This window comes from Cnephaeus nilssonii, assembly GCF_951640355.1.
Source record: "Cnephaeus nilssonii genome assembly, chromosome: 6".
Lineage (NCBI taxonomy): Eukaryota > Metazoa > Chordata > Mammalia > Chiroptera > Vespertilionidae > Cnephaeus > Cnephaeus nilssonii.
Window position 1 is genome coordinate 28123991 of NC_137077.1, and position 17282 is coordinate 28141272.

At 36.2% G+C, this 17282-nt stretch overlaps 1 protein-coding gene across 1 annotated transcript in view; it reads left to right on the forward strand.

The window, feature by feature from the left end:
- PIK3C2G (phosphatidylinositol-4-phosphate 3-kinase catalytic subunit type 2 gamma) overlaps window positions 1–17282 on the forward strand; it is a gene marked incomplete at both ends in the record, with an annotated part of 264212 nt that overhangs the window by 214192 nt on the left and 32738 nt on the right. Inside the window, one exon of the mRNA XM_079775257.1 lies at window positions 1753–1865. Coding sequence (XP_079631383.1) covers window positions 1753–1865 — 113 coding nt within the window. The remainder of the gene's footprint in view (window positions 1–1752; window positions 1866–17282) is intronic.

Here is a 17282-nt window from a genome sequence, read left to right on the forward strand (position 1 = left end):
GTCCGAAAGGAGCTAAGGGTTACAGCAACGCATGTAAATTAAGGATGAGGGCAAGATGTCCTCTGACTTCTAAATTCACTCAGAGAAACCGTATGAGAATGAAGTAAACCTGATCTGGAAAGTATAATGAAAAAATTAGAATTGTGAGGAATAAAGTTCAAATTGCTCACAGCATGCAGTGGGGATCTCCACATTGGGCTATGTGTGCCTCTGGGCTTCTTCCAAGAGTATAAGGGCTTGGGAATCTTTCTCAAAAGTAAATGGTCTTCTTTAAAGTTAATCTGCTGGAGAAGGGCTGATTTCCTCTCCCACTTCTACCTTCACCAATCATCCAAAATCTTATTTTGCTACATTATCCTGGGCAGTAAAATAAGTCTCTGGGGTCAAATACAGAGCAAATCAAAATACTGGTGTTGGTAGTGAGAAAATAAATTATCCTAATAACCAGGTATCAAATCTGTTTGCAAGTCAGGTGTTTTCTAATCTTTGGTCTGAACAAAATTAAGGGAGGAAATTAGGTCACTGTCAGGAAAAAAAGATCATAAAAAATAATTTTTAAGAACTGAATTATATGTTATATTTATATATAACTGAAAAGTATCGCAAGTGAATATTACTATAGCTGAATTCCTCAATTCTCATGTAGTTCTTTATACACAAGATTTTTTTTTAGTACATACATCTATCAAAACATCAACAAAGGCATAGAATTAATGTCGAACTCTATTTTATTCTAGCAATAAGAAAAATTTATCCACAGATATACAAATTATTATTTAAAACCAACCCAATATATCTATCAAATGCATATCTATATCTTGGTTACTTGTGTATGGTACTAATTTTCATAACAAATCAGGACAAACATGTTTAATACTTTAAGCTTTAGAACTGCAAGTGACCTTTTAGAAATAGAAAAATTACTTAAATACACAAACATGTTGTTTTGAACTTCCCTGACATGTCCAACAAGAGGCAGTGGATGGGATGGCCTGAAGTTGTCACACACTTCTGTGTGTTTGCTGACAGTGCTTCACGATCCTCCATTCTCCTTTCCCCAGGAAAAGGTCATATCAAAGAAGCAGAATTAAGAAGGAGGCAGAGTAAGACTGCAATCGGAGGAAGCTGCTAGATAGTTCCTAAAATGATATATTTAATCCTTAAAATTCGTTACCAAATGCTAACCATTGACAGGTTATCCCATCCAATAGTTGGGTTTGATCCTATCTAACACATGGAGGTAAATCATCAGATAGTAGGGAGGGAATTCTGCAAGTCAGACTCCTGGGGAAAGTGATACTTTGTTCCAAAAGGCTCAGACCAGATGGAAGCATATGCCACTTGCTAAGCGTTTAATTTAGTTCCTGTAGCAGTATCTCCAGTGAACTCAGAAGAAACATTGCAATCTGACCTTCTTGAAAAATTATGAATCATTAACTTTAGAAAATATTTATTAAGCCCCCACATGTGTTTAAGGGACAAAATGTGTGGTCTACCATAAACACAGTAAGAAAGAACAGATATATTAGTTTAGTACGCTAAATTAAATTAGTATTAATATTAGTGACAATTAAAATAGCACAAGTGACCACAGCCATGTTAATGAAACTCTCAGTGGTAATCATGTGATTTAAAGCAAAATATTTTCATTGGCCATAATTCCATCTGATGTAGCTACAGTTTCATAAGCAATCCTAAAATGAAGAGGCCAATTTCGAACTAATGAATGTACACTTTTTTCTTTTAAAACAGGTTTCCTCATTGGTGGCACTTACCTTTCACAAATTCAGATCATAAAAGATTCAGAGATCTAAATCATTACATGGAACAGATATTAACAGGATCATATGAGATTGCAAACGTATGTTACAATTTAATTTTATACTTTTTGCATAAAATACCGACTATTACTGGAAATATTTTATTATGCATTATGATGATATTCTGTTAGTCCTTCAACAAACATGCATGTCTTATGTGTGGAAAATCTCTGAAACAGTAAACTGTGGAACGGCGTAAAAGGTATATAGCACGTTGGCCTCAAATAACTTGAAGTAATATGTGATTAGTGAACTATCAGTGCTGCTAGGTGCCCTAGCACTCTAGAGAATTAAGAATTACTTTATTTTATCTTCTTTACTTTTTATTGAATTTATTGGGGTAACAATGATCAATAAAATTATACAGGTTTCAACTGTACAATTCTATACTGCATCATCTGCACATTGCATTGTGAGCTCACCCTCCAAAGTCTAGTCTCCTTCTGTCACCATTTATCCCCTCTTCACCCTCTCCTACCTGCCCCCACCTCTCTTTCCCTCTGCTAATAACCACACTGTTGTCTGTCTATGAGGCTTTTTTTTACCACCTTTTTCACCCAGCCTCCCTCCCTTTTCCCCTCTGATTGAGGTTTCAAGGAGAAGGTGAGGTTTCAGGGAGAAGAGAACATCTGAGCTATGCCTTTAACAGCAGATAGTATTTAAAAGAGCTGACTTAGGTGCCAGAATGGTGTGGCTCAGTGGTTGAGCATGGACCTATGAACGAGGAGGTCACGGTTACATTCCCAGTCAGGGGGTCAGGGCATATGCCTGGGATGCAGGCTCGATCCCCAGTGGGGGACGTGCAGAAGGCAGCCGATCAATAATTCTCTCTCATCATTGATGTTTCTATCTCTCTCTCCCTCTCTTTTCCTCTCTGAAATCAATAAAAAATATATTTAAAAAGTAAAAATAATAAATAAAAGAGTTGGCATAGAGAAGTGTTTCCCTAGGAAATAGGAAAGGTCATGAGTGAGGGGGGAGAAGAAAGGGATTGTATTAGATTCTATTGCTGCTATGATAAATTACCACACATTTGGTAGCTTAAAACAACACATATCTTTTTTTTCAATTCTTAAGGTCAAAGTCCAAAATAAATGGGTCTTATAGGACTAAACTCATGTTAGAGGACTGGTTCTTTCCGCAGGCACTAGAATAAACATTCATTTTCTTGGCTTTTCAGTTTCCAGAGACTGCCTCATTCCTTGACTTGTACCCTTTCCAGCAATGACACCTTCTGACCTCTGCTTCTGTCACCACATCTCCTTTGACTACCCATGACTCTCCTTGTGTCATCCAGGATAATCTCACCATTTTGATATACTTAATTTCATTTCAACGGCAACATGCCTTTTGCCATGTAAGGTAACATGTTCACAGGTTCTGGCAATTAGAATGTGGGCATCTTTGGAGGGCTTTTATTCTCTCACAGGGATATAGGAAAACGTGCAAGGATACAATTCAGCTCTATCTCAGCATTCTCGCGAGGAAGCTGTGAGAGGAAGGTTAAAACCAATAAGGAGGTCAAAGCCAGGTTGTCAAGGCCTAAAGCTAAGCCTTAGAGAGTAGTGAGGAACTAAAAACAGTAAGAAAAATAGCAATGTCCCTCATGACTCTGGGAGAATCTGGGCCTCCTCATTGGACTGGGACTATCTTCTTTTTATTTTTTAGCATTCAATTTTTCTATTGAATTACTTGATATTATTTTATTTATTTATAGTATTTCATTATATATTCTGGATAGATGTCTTACATTAGTTAAATATGTGGCAACAATTTTCTTTCACTCTGTGTCGTGTGCCTTCCTTCTCTTTGTTATGTTTTCAGGTGACACAGTGTGCCTTCATTCTCTCTATTAGGTTTTCTGGTGAACAGAAACTCTTAATTTTAACTTAGTAAAATGTATCAGTATTTTCCCTTAGAGTTAGAAGAGCATACCACCGTACCTCTGTGTCATAAATGCAGCTTTCTATATTATTTTCTAGAAGCCTCGTTTTTCTTTCACATTTAAAACTACATCTATCTGAAGTAGACTTCAGTGCATGGTGTAAGATATGAATCACCTTATTTTTTTCCATGTAGATTTTTAATTGTTCCAGCATTATTGAAAGACTTCCTTTTTCTTACTGTTCTACAGTGCTATCTTTGTAATAATTTAAATATTTATCTATGTGTCCACTTCAGATCTGTATATTCTACACCAATGATCTTTGTCTATCCTTGTGCCAACAGTCTTAATTACTGTAGCTTTATAATAAGTCTTGAGATCTAGCAAAGTAAGTCCTTCTATTTTATTCTTATTCTTAAGTAGTTAGTATTTTAGCTCTTCTGGAACTTTCACATTTCCATGTATAATTTAAATTATCTTGTTAACTTCATGCAAAAACCAACTGGGATTTTTGTTGAAATTTCATCCTTACATTTGCCAATCCATTATATTGTACTTATTTAAAGCTTTAAATTTTTTTTTTTCAATAATAGATTTATTGCTCTGTGCACATATCTTAAAAATATTTTGTTATACCAAATGTCTTCGAGTACCTATTAAATATTGTTTCTCTATTTTTCATTAGTATTTAGATACAACTGATTTTGTATATTGACGTTTTATCCAACAACCTTACAAATTTCACCTTTAATTATAAAAATTTATTTGTATTGTTTTCTTTAATTTTCCACTTACAATCATATCATCTACCAATTACAAAAGTCTTATTATTTCTTTTTCATATTTATATAATTCTATTTGAGTTTCTTGCTATTTAGTACTCTCTAGAGCAGTGGTTCTCAACCTTTCTAATGCCATGACCCTTTAATACAGTTCCTCATGTTGTGGTGACCCCCAACCATAAAATTATTTTTGTTGCTACTTCATAGCTGTAATTTTGCTACTGTTATGAATCGTAATGTAAATATCTGTGTTTTCCGGTGGTCTTAGGCGACCCTGATAGCAGTTCTCAACCTGTGGGTCGCGATGGTCTTAGGCTCCACAAGTTGAGAACCGCTAGCAGGATCACCTAAGGCCATCAGAAAACACAGATATTTACATTACAATTCATAACAGTAGCAAAATTACAGTTATGAAGTAGCAACAAAAATAATTTTATGGTTGGGGGTCACCACAACATGAGGAACTGTATTAAAGGGTCATGGCATTAGAAAGGTTGAGAACCACTGCTCTAGAGCCTCCAATATATATTGGAGGCTCTAGAGGTGACGGTGGATATGCTTGTACTATTCCACCACCTAATATTTGGAAGTATCTAATATTTTCTCATTAAGTATATGGGTTTTGTAGGTACGTTCATTATTTTAAGGAAGTTTTATTCCTAGATTGCCAATAATCCTATATAACAGGCATCCTCAAACTACAGCCCGTGGGCCACATGCAGGTGTTTTTGCTGTTTTGTTTTTTTACTTCAAAGTAAGATATGTGCAGTGTGCATAGGAATTTGTTCATAGTTTTTTTTAAATTATAGTCCAGCCCTCCAATGGTCTGAGGGACAGTGAACTGGTCCCCTGTTTAAAAAGTTTGAGGACCCCTGCTATATAATAAAGAGGTAATATGCAAATTGACCCTCACACCATCACAAGATGGCTGTGCCCACAGTGGAGGTGGGGTTCCTGTAACACAAGATGGCTGTGCCCACAGCGGAGGCGGGGTTTCCTTAATGAGCAATCAGCAGGGACCTGAGGCTGTGTGGCTCCAGGTCGGGGCAGGGGACCTGAGGCTGTGCCCCCTGCCCAGCAGGGCTTGACTGGGGACCTCAGGCAGCACCCCTGCTCCGGTGCCAGGCCAGGGAACCTCAGGCCACACCCCCTGCATGGTGGGGCTTGACGGGGGACCTCAGGCTGCACCCCCTACTCAGCAGGGCTTGACAGGGAACCTCAAGTTGCACCCCCCACCCCAGTGCTAGGCTGGGGGACCTCAAGCCACACCGGGGGACCTGAGGGTGCGCTGGCAGACCTGAGGCTGCACCCATCGCCTGGCGGAGCTTGACGGGGGACCTGAGGCTGCGACCCCCTCCCAGTGCTGGGCCGGGGACCTGAGGTTGCGTGCCTCCCTCCCCCCGCCTGGCAGGGCTTGGGAGCAGGGCTGGCCAGGTCTGGATCTTGCCCAATGGGGGTGGGGCCAGCCGGGTCTGGGTCTCGCACGATTTCGAGGCACACGCAGGTGGGCGGGGACTTGACTCTGGGTCCCCTGACATGCCCCAGATTCTGACAGGAGAAAGATTTTCATATACATTTTACTAATCTTCTTTCATCTCTGACACTTCTATTCTAGAGAAAGGACAAATAGCAATATTAAAATATTTCCTCTAATTAATTCCCTTTCAATGTGCATGAATTTCGTGCACCGGGCCACTAGTTTGTACAATAATGGTTTAGTGTATGAAATGTTTTCTCCTGGATCTATTGGGCTGGTCACCAATCAGCCAATACCAATAATTTTTCTCCTTTATTCTGTTAATGTGGTAACTCACAATGATGGATAATCTTATTTTAAACAAAATTGCATTACTAGGATAAATTCCACATGATTGTAATGTATATTCTTTTTTATGTATTGCTGTATTTGATTTAACATTTTCTTTCATATTTGTTTTCAACTTTGTTTACGACAGAGACGGCCTGAAGTTGTTTTGTGTTATAATGTCCTTACCAGGAATAAGAATCAACAATATGCTGGACTCATAATACTATTATTTGCAAAAACATTCTTGCTTTTTTTCCTACTCTTTAGAACAGTTTCTATAAAATTGGTTTTATAACTTTAATTTGTAAAGTCATGGAGGTCTTGAGATTTCATTTACTTAAGAGTTCTAGGGCAATTCACATTTTCTGTTTTTTGGGGTGGTCTATGTATAAGTTATAGTTCTCTAGGAATTTTTGCTACTGTATTGGCATAAAGTCATTCACAGTATTCCCTCATAATATTTGTAACATTTATAAGATCTGAAGAGATGCCCGTTCTTTCCTTATTCACATATGTTATTTCCTAATCAGTCTTGTCAGAGGATTATGAATTTTACTAATCTTTGCCAAGAATGAAATGTGGAATTTATTGGCCCTCTTTATTATATTATTTTAATACTTTATTTTTATATTTATTATTTTCTTCCTTCTGCTTCCTTTGGTTCTATTTTGCTCTTCTATGAATACCATCCTCAGATAGTTACTTAACTTGTTTATTTTCAACCTAGATATTTGGCCTTCAATATAGTAGATACACAGATATCCTATTATATTATTGATTTTTAGCAAATATGGACTCAAAAACATTGTGCTCCAATATTACTTCCAGTTGGTAGACTCAGCTGGAATGCCGTTATATATCAAAGGACAAGTGCCTGAGCACTTAAAGGGATATACTTAACTCAATTCTGAGTGAGGCAGAGAGGCATCCTAGACAGTATGGCACTCAAATTGTTATTAAAGGGCAAAAGAAGTTAGTAAATAGAAATTGGGGAAAGTTGTGCTAGACACAGGGAACTGTAAGGACAAAGCATCCATATGGTTATATGCGTTCCTCTTGGTCTGTAGTTTAAACAACTCAGTAACTATATTCATTCATTTTTTACCCATGGATAGCACAGTTACAAACTCATCAATACTAAATAAATATTTTAAATAAAAATAACAGAATCACTAGCATATACTAACATATGGGATTTTAAAACCTAAGAGATTGAGTTTGCATCTGAAAAGTATTTCGTTGTCTCTTATTTATTCTTATAGCTTACTAGTTTTTTTCTTTTGAAGAAATTAGCTCATGCTTCTAAAACATACAATTCATTTACTTATATACATAAACTACTACACTAATAAGTGATAAATTAGGTTTTAAAATGTGTAGAAAAACAGAACATTTAGAAAAAAAACTTATATAATGTTACAAAATAGATAGTAATGTAATTTTGATATTTTTCCTCCAGTGTCTGTCCCCACATGAACCCATGACAGAGCTCTCTGGGTTGATAAAAACCATCTTGAGAATCCTGCTAGCTGCCAGCTCAGAAACAGGCTCTTCTGGTGACCTAGGAGCCTTGGCTGCTCAGACTCGTAAAGAATGATCGAGGCAACTTAATTCATTTCATTGAGTTTCACATCCCTTTTGCATGTTCAAGAATATTGAATGTTGACATCTTAATGTTCTTTACTAATTCTGACATTCTCTGAAGGTCATGTCCATTCACTTATGCTATAGTCAAGGACCACATGAATATGGCAGTTGTCTGTAAGGGAAAGAGCTGAGGGGATAGTGTATGGGATTGCCATCTTTGCATTCTGCAGGCTGTCTTACAGATAATAATAAAGCTATTTTTAAAACTATGCCTTTTCAGGGAAATGGACAAAATATCAAGTAACCGTTGAAGTGTTGGGATTTGTCGTATTTAGACAGAGGCAAGTAAGTGCTCACTGGGATAGGCTTCTGATTTCATCCTAGTGTAACTAGGATACATGTTGAGATCTGTCTTTTATACTAGAGGCCAATGCATGAAATAAGTGCAAGGGCCTTGGCCCTCGCCCACGCCCGCTGCCGCTGGGGCGGGGGGGGCTCTGCCACCTCTGCCTCGGCCCCCACCCACTGCAGCTTTGTCTGGAAGGAAGGACATCTGGAAGGACATCCGGTCTAATTAGTATATTATGCTTTTATTATTATAGATTTGAATTCAGAGAGGAACCGGAAGAGAGAGAAATAGAAACATCAATGATGAGAGAGAATCATTGATCGGCTGCCTCCTTCATGACCCCTATTGGAATCGAGCCTGCAACCCAGGCATGTGCCCTGACTGGGAATTGAACTTTGACCTCCTGGTTTATAGGTCGGCGCTCAATCACTGAGCAACACCAGCCGGGCTTGATATCTGTCTTGACATGGTAGCAGGCCATCAATAGGGAACTCCTAAATGTATCTGCCCACAGAAGGGGCTCATATAGAAGTGTTAGCAGACTACTGCTATGAGAAAGGAAAGCAAAGGAGTCATGTATATACAGGTAAGGAAAACTTGCAAAGGGGCAGTTTAGCACAGCGAGGCTTAGTGAATATTGTTGCTCATCATAGTCATTGCTGGGGGAGGGGGTGGGCTAGAAGAGGTCAGTGGGGAAGAAAGGAGACATATGTAATACTTTCAAAAATAAAGATTTAAAATAAATAAATACATACATACATACATACATACATACAAAAATTAAATTAAAAAAATATATTATTATGAGCCCTTCTAGGGCATTCTCAATTATACGAAGTCTTGCTTTTTGTCAAGGAAATTAGATAAAGAGGCTGCTTTAAAGTCCAGTATCTGGTATCAGTCAAGTTAGATGGGAGGGAGCTCTCTGGGAGTTGGTGTAAAGACAAGAGCAGCCCAGATAGAGAGATGACTATGAATCTGAATACCTTTCTCTCTCTCTCTTTCTCTCTCTCTCTCTCTCTCTCTCTCTCTCTCTCTCTCTATATATATATATATATATATATATATATATATATATATATATATATCTCAGCTTGGATTTTTTTAGTTTTACTCTCTACTCTCAAATTGATAGAAACTTCTTTTCTTCTTTCAATGTTTGCAGTTTCATTCTACTAACAAATTATAGTTGTTATAACAAGAATTCCTTTTGCTTCTTTTAATTCTTCTCTGTTTTGGTGGAACTGTGTTGTGACCTGAATAAGATCTGTATAGAGAGCAGTATAAACATATAATAAAAGCTATATTAAACTATTGTAGTACCTAAACAAATCTGAACATTTGAATTTAGTTGAAATATACAAACAGTAGTTGTTTTTTTAAAAAAATATTTTAAACCATATTCATTGTGATTTTTAGCTCTTCTCATATTGTTGCTAATTTCTAGAAGTCCCCTAAAATAAGAAATAATATCACTTAAGTTTAAGCAATGTTGTGCTTTTAAAGCAGAAATCAAATGTCAAAATAAATCCAAACGGATAAATCCTATCTTAATAGTGAACATATGTTTCTTGCTCCCTGCTTGCTAAACCCAGATGTTAATTACTACATTTGTCACTACATTGCTCTTTTCCTCTTTGGAACTCATTGAGATTGTGTTGCAGGCAGGATAAATGTCATATGTGTACCATCAGTAAAACCAAGAGTATTTTTCAGAGTCTGGTAAAATGTTGATGACATTTTAGAACAGGAATTATATAAGATTCTTTAGAAATTCTCTATTTTTCACAGTGTCATTCTTCCATGTAACTCCAATACGAATATAATGAGTTGAACCACATTAAAGACTGGACGTTCTGACAAGCTACTTTATGAAAAAGGCAATAAAATATAATTACTGTTCAACTTTGATTTAAAACTCTTCTGGGAATTCATTTTTAAATTCACATTTTATAGCACTTCCTGGTGTGTGAGAGATAGATTTAGCTTATTGTTTTAACTCACTAAAACTAAATCTTGCAGCCAATTCTAGATGTTGGCTGGCCAGTTAATAAATGGGAATTATTAATGTGTTATTTTTTTTAAAAAAGGGAAAAAATGATCTCAGTGTTGTGTTGCATTACTTCTGATCTTTGCAAGTACTTTGTAGTCTTTGAGAACAAGAATTCATGCATATGAAATAGGAAAACCATAAGTTTTCAACAACTTTGAACTGATAAACTCTCTCAAGATGTCAATCATTTTAAATCATAAATGAATTAGTATAATTGCTAAACAAAATATTAATAAGATCCCTGAAATTAACAAAATATAAGCTGATGTATATTTTAATTTAAATTTGTTCAATTGACTTTCAAATATGCTCTTTATTGAATGAATTTTTAAATTGAAAGCATTATTAGACATTAAAATCTCATATTAGTTAAACATCTACTCTAGCAAAGAAAGGTGTATATATAACCTCACAGAGTAGTTAATATAGCCTGTGCATTTACCTAAACCATTGATATAAGAAATCAATAACTGTAGAGTCTCCATGACAAATCCTAAACATTTACTAATTTGTTCACCAAATATATAATGTTCTACATAAGACAGATATTCCAAATATTTAACAACTGTTAAGACACCGGCACTAAAAAATCAGGATGAGTGCCAGTTGCTAATCCACCTTTATGGCCATACAAGCTTGCATTGATTGAATATTTCTGTGTTGGAGAAAACTATAGGAGGAGCATTAAGGAACAGGGGCAATCAGGAGTTTAAATCTAAAACACTAAGTCTGAGTTATCTGTAATACTTTAAGTACAGAGGTCAAATGGAAAGTTGACATTGTGAGTTGAGGAAAAAAGTGAGACTGGAAATATAAATATCGGAGTTGTCAACAAATAACTATTTTCCAAAGCCATGAGACTGGATGATATTATTTGGGTGAAATGTAAATATAAAAGAGGTCTGAGAACTAGACCATGCAGCACACCAAGTTAAAGTTTGAGAAGATACAGGAAAATCAACAAATGAGAAGGACAACCTGTTAAAAACCACAAGAATGTGCTGCCTGCTATCCAAGATAAGAAATGATATCAAAGACAAAGGAATGATCAGTTGTTTCAAGTGCTACAAATGGGTCAAATATAAAGAATTCACCCCTAGAGTTAGAAAAATGGGTATCATTGGTGAATTTAACAAGAACAATTTGGTGGGAACATTAGAAACAAAAAAAAAAATCCTAGAATGGGTTCAAAAGAGAATATGAAGAGAGAAATTTGGGATGAAATGTAGAGAACAATTCTTGCTCTAAGGATGAATAAGAGAAAATAATGTGCAGGGAGATGTAAGTCAAGAATTTTGTTTATCGAAATAAATTACAGCATATTTGTATGCTGGTAGGAAGACCCACTGAAGAAACAAACCTTGATGATGCAAGGGAGAAATGAGAGCTTAGTCAGAGACCAAAGTGATGACCTTGAGTAAGGAAGCGAGCATGGGAGCTAGCTAGTGCCCAAATCAGTCTCAATTAAAGCGCAGACAGTGCACCCATGTGAGGGAAGAAAGGGCAGAGGTGAGGTAAGATAATATATGTGTTGCCAAAAGCTTATGGAAATTCTTTTCTGTTTCTGGTTGTTGTTGTTTTATCAACAAGAAGAACAGCTTTGAGTAGACTGAAAGAGAGAAAAAGTATGCTGGCCTTTTGAGGAATGAATCTAAGGTATTAAGTAGTATTATAGATAAGTAGAAGAATAAATGGACTAGTGATGGGTGTAGAATTTCCCGAAAATCCCGAACACCAAGTTGAGGGTTGTAGGCATGAAGTAATAGTAAGACCAGTAAGCATGGTTGAGGGATTTCCTCCAGCAATAGTCAGTAGGCCTGTTACAGTTGCAGACTTGGCAGAGAGCAAGCAGACTTGGATATTTTGCCAGGTGAATAATAAAATAAAGGGAGAGAGGGCCAAGGGAGTGAAAGAAGCATGCAAGGGAGTTATTGTAAGTATCAACCATGAGATCTAAATTGGGCAAGGAGGGATGTGAAAATACGAAAGGGGTTAGGGCCAGTGAAAAGTCAACAGATTGAGTTTTGTCACTAGAGGGAATGAGCTGGAATGGAGGGAGATGGTAGTTGTAGACAGGGAGGATAGAAATCAAAATAATGAACCGTCTTCAGTCAAAATCTTGAAGTCAAAAGCCTTTAAGACAAAATCAAGGGAAGAAGTGAGTGGCTGAGTAAGATGCAGAATAAGATAGTTGGACAAGAAGAGTTTAAAAACAAAGAATCTACCACAACAAAGGATGATTTGTGTGAATATTAAAATAAGTGTGAATTATGATCAGTACTATTAGAGAAAATGACAATGTTCCAGAGTTAAAAGTGTTCAAGAAATCAATGCTAATGACTTAGAAATCAATACACGAGTCCAACAACAAGGGGGAGTATAGTCAGTAGACATGATATTCAATGCAGGGCCTTTTTATAAAAGAAGAGTGAAGGTTAGAAGAGCAACAAGATGCAAAGAGGATACCTATCCCACCACCAGGATCAGGGTCATAAAGGGAACCAGAGAGAGTATAGCCACCATTTCAGAGACTTAAAGAGAAAGCATAATGGAATGTTCAGAGAACATAGTAAATTGAGCATATAAGAAATTTTGTTGATGACATTCTCCAAGAATAGCTGTCATGTTTCTTAAAAAAAAAAAAATCTGGTAGTAATGCTTTTCTGCTTAAAAGTCATCACTAGGTCACAATAGCCTTAAGCTTATGCAGAAGACTAGCATGTTATAGGATTCCTATAAAGATTTTTCTAGCCATAGTTCCTCTTCACATCTATAGGCCTTTGTCATTGGTAACACAGGTGGCCCTGGGCTTACTGACCACACTGTACTTTGTGTGTATACTAATTTCAATTAGTCAACCACTTATGCTGTCTGGTGTTCCGTTTTCTCATTTATAGAATAAAATAAATTTAGAAGGTTGTTTTTTTTTTCCCTGAGAAACTATGATCATTTGAAGAATTAATCAGAAAAGAAACATTTTTCATAATATAAGAATCTCCTAGGTATTTTAGAACATTTTGGGTAAGTGGCTTTGCCTATCAAATGCCAATTGCACCCTTCTGTAATTGAGACAATCAGAAGCAGGCCCATGCATTTTCTAAAGACCTCATATTGTAGCATAACAAAATAATATTTTTGTATAAATATGTTGCAAATATTGCAAGGGCATCTTTTGTTTTTATTAGTTAAAACTGACAGCTCTACTTATGGAGAATTATGTTTGTAGTCCATCAATGTAAAAATGGCACCCCTAACGTTGCTCAATATACAACCTACAGAATTAAATGTAGCCACAATGCTTGGGGATCAATACAAATCTATTTGAGAACAGAGGTTATTAGTCAGAGCAATTGTATTACTAACATTCCTATAATTCTCCAAAATATCCAGCAGTGCAATGTGCTAAAATGCTCTGGAATGCATGCATGTAAGTAAAGCTCAATCTGAGAAAATTTTTAAATCGATTATTTTGAGATCCAGCAATATTGCTTTCTACCCCCTTCATTTCTTTTATTGACTTCTGTCTTCATTGACACTAGATCATGTTTCTTCATAAGAATAAAAGCAATGTTATTACATTAAGGAATTAGTTTTTACTATGTTACCCACACCAAGAATTATAAGTGAGAGCTTCAAGAGAATAATTAGCTAGTGGTGACATTTCAGAGACTAATTGGAAAGATTTTCTGCCTACTGTTGAAGTTTTATAACCATTGGGTGGTGAGGTCAAAATGTCACCAGAGAAGAATAATTGACTAGTTGTTAAAAGACCAAAGAAGATCAACTTTCCTTCACCAAATTCTGCACAGGCTGAAGTTTAACTTTAAAATAAAAATAAATAACAAAACAAAACAAAAAACACACACACCTTGATTTGGTCAACTCCCTAATTATGTTTATAGATATATTTTTGAAGATACATTCTTACTAAACAAGGTCAAAAGAGATCTATAGGTAGAGATCAAAATTGGTAATTAACTAATTTATAATAATGCCTAAAACTGCTACCTAGATAAAAAATAATTGCATTAGAAAACCAATGTATTCTATATCTGATGACAGATCTCTGGTTCTGATAACAAATATTTACTGAGAGAAATACTGTATAAGGAGTGAATAAATAATAATCTCTGTACTTAATATCATATTGACTAAACTAACAAGAGTAGAGAACATGTGATAAAACTTGGGCACATGGGTGGATAAGGGTGGAAAGGATGGAGAAAGGGATATGTAGGAAAACAAAGAGGTAAAAGAGCATGATATATTTCAGGAAATAAATATAATTCAGCATAGTCCAGCATAAAGTACTAGAAGAGAAATGGTGATAGGTGAAGATAGGAAAATGAACAAGATCCCAATTAAGAAAGGTCTTATAAGCTTTGTTAAGCAGTTGATCTTTTTCTTCAGAGCAATGGGGAGCCACTGCCAGGCTTTAAGATGTTAGTTATTAGAATTTTATTTTGAAAGGTTCATTTGGCAATTGTGTAGAGAATAGATTGGATTAAAGAGCAGCAGGATAACAGTTGGGAATCTCTGCTATAACTTAGGTGAGAAGTAATGATGCTGGAGAGCTAGGAAGATGGCAGTATACCTAGAAGAAGTGAATAGGTGGCATATTTATGAGATGAAATCCATAGGACTTAACAATTAATTTTACATGTGAGGTGAGGAAGAATGGAGAGTCCAAAAAGATACACACTATTTGAGCGTGGACACAGAAGTAGCAAATTGAGGGGAAAGAAAATGCATTTAGTGGTGCACTTGTCTTTAGAACAGTCAAAGGAGCCAATAAACAAATATTTTGATATAGAAGGAGATAGATCTGGGATAAAGGTTTCAATTTGTGCATCATTATAGAAGCCACAAAAAAGCAAAAGATCACCCAGAAGGAATGTGGAAATGAGAGAGATGGGCCTAGAAATGAGGAACAGGAGAACTGAAATCATAAGCAAAAAGAAAAGATCCTGAAAGGAAACCTAATAAAAGATGGTAGAAAAAAAATGGAAGTAAAAGTAGAAGGACTGAGTATCATAGGCAAAAGAAAGAGAGCATTTCACTAAAAATGAAATATCCATATAAGCCAGGAGTGGAAATCTTTTTTTCTGCCAAGGGCCATTTGGATATTTATAACATCATTTGCTTACTATAATTCACTTAATATAAATTTATGTTGCTTTGAAAGAAGCTCCTAGACTTATTGAATTTTGAATACCATCTGCAGTTGCCTTGGCAGGGCCAGACCAAATGATTTTGAGGGCCTTATATGGCCCACAGGCTGGATGTTCCCCACCTTTGTAATAAACCAAGAAAATCCCCATTGGATTTGGGAAAAAAGAAAGTGTGTTAGAAATTATGGTAAAAGCATTTTTAGAAGACAATTAGTGGCAGAAACTTGAATGTGGTGGATCATAAAGTGAGTAATAGTTGAAGAAATGGCACCGATGTGAGTGCTGAGAAGTCTTCCCATAAGTTTGTTTGCATCAAGGAGAAAAATAACTGAATTTAAAAACTGTATTACTGACAAGATATAATTTCCCCATTAGTATATTTTGTTTGATTTGACTTGATTCTTAGTTGTTAAAATGGACAGTGTTAACCCTACTTTATTCTGATGAGGAAGGAAGGAAGGAAGGAAGGAAGGAAGGAAGGAAGGAAGGAAGGAAGGAAGGAAGGAAGGAAAGTGAACATTAACTAAAGTTTAGATTGGGATATTTTACAAGGTACTTGAGGAGGAAGGAATAGAATCCAGGTCATAGATGAGGGGATCAGCATTGGATGGTATCTTAGTTTGCTAAGGGTGCCATAACAAAGTACCACCAATTGGGTGCCTTTAAACAACAGAAATATATTATCTCATAGTTCTGGAAGCTGGAAGTCCAAAATCAAAGTGTCTCCTTCTATTGGCTGTGAGGGAAGAATATATTCCAGGCCTCTTTCCTGGGCTTGTAGATGGCTGTCTTCTCCCTATGTCTCTTCATATCTTCCCTTTATGAATGGCTGTGTTCAAATTTCCCCTTTTCCAATAGGCATTGGTCAAATTGGATCAAGGGTCCACCTTCCACCAGTATGAATTTATTCTAACTTATCTAATTACATCTGCAATTACCCTATTTCCAAATAGGGTCACATCCTGAGGTACTGTGAGTTAGGACTTCAACATATGAATTTGGGGAGAACTTAAATCAACTTATAACAGGTGGAAAAAGAAACACTTCTTTCATTATTACAGAAAAAGAAAGAGAAAAGATGGCTTTGTGAGTCTATAGATTTGGTGACAGGAAATTTAGGAGTTGCCATCTGCCTTTTATTTTCTCTAACATGGAAACAAAATCATCAGTGGGGAAGGAGTCAGACTTGGAAGTTTATGTTTCCTGGGGGAGGTTTGAAAGAGCCTTTGCACAAAATGAGAGAGAAGGCTAGCCAGGGTAAATGTCAGGCAGCGTTGACATCAGTCTATGATAATTAGTGCAAATAATCAATTATTGAGTGAAGTCCTTCAGATAATAATGTAAGCTCCCATTGGGAGGTCTGCTTTGGTTCTGTAATGGCTTAAAACAAAATGTGTGCCAATTAACTAAGGAAAAGCTGTTGTCGGGTTTACCAGTTAGCCCATTCATTTGGAAACCAGATTACACTTCAGTCTGTTTGTGATCATTTCAGTTTAATGGAAAAGCACACATAACTTGAATTTGTATTAAAGCATTTAATATAATCTGTTTCATCCACTAGATTGTGTTCTGAAAAGGGCTATCACCTTATGCATCTTTCTGTTTTTAAATATCCCCTAACATTCATTGATACCACTGGTGTCATCAATACTCAATGGGCATTCCTAGAATTAAACCTTGAGGAATAACAGTTACTCACTAAGTGAACATCAGTGTCCTGCTCAGATAGAATTTTTCTCTGAAGACCTGTCCAAGGGTACACATTTTTTTAGAAAAGTAAGGTGTGAGATTCATGTAAAATTGTAAAATTCAAGAATGTAAATATTAC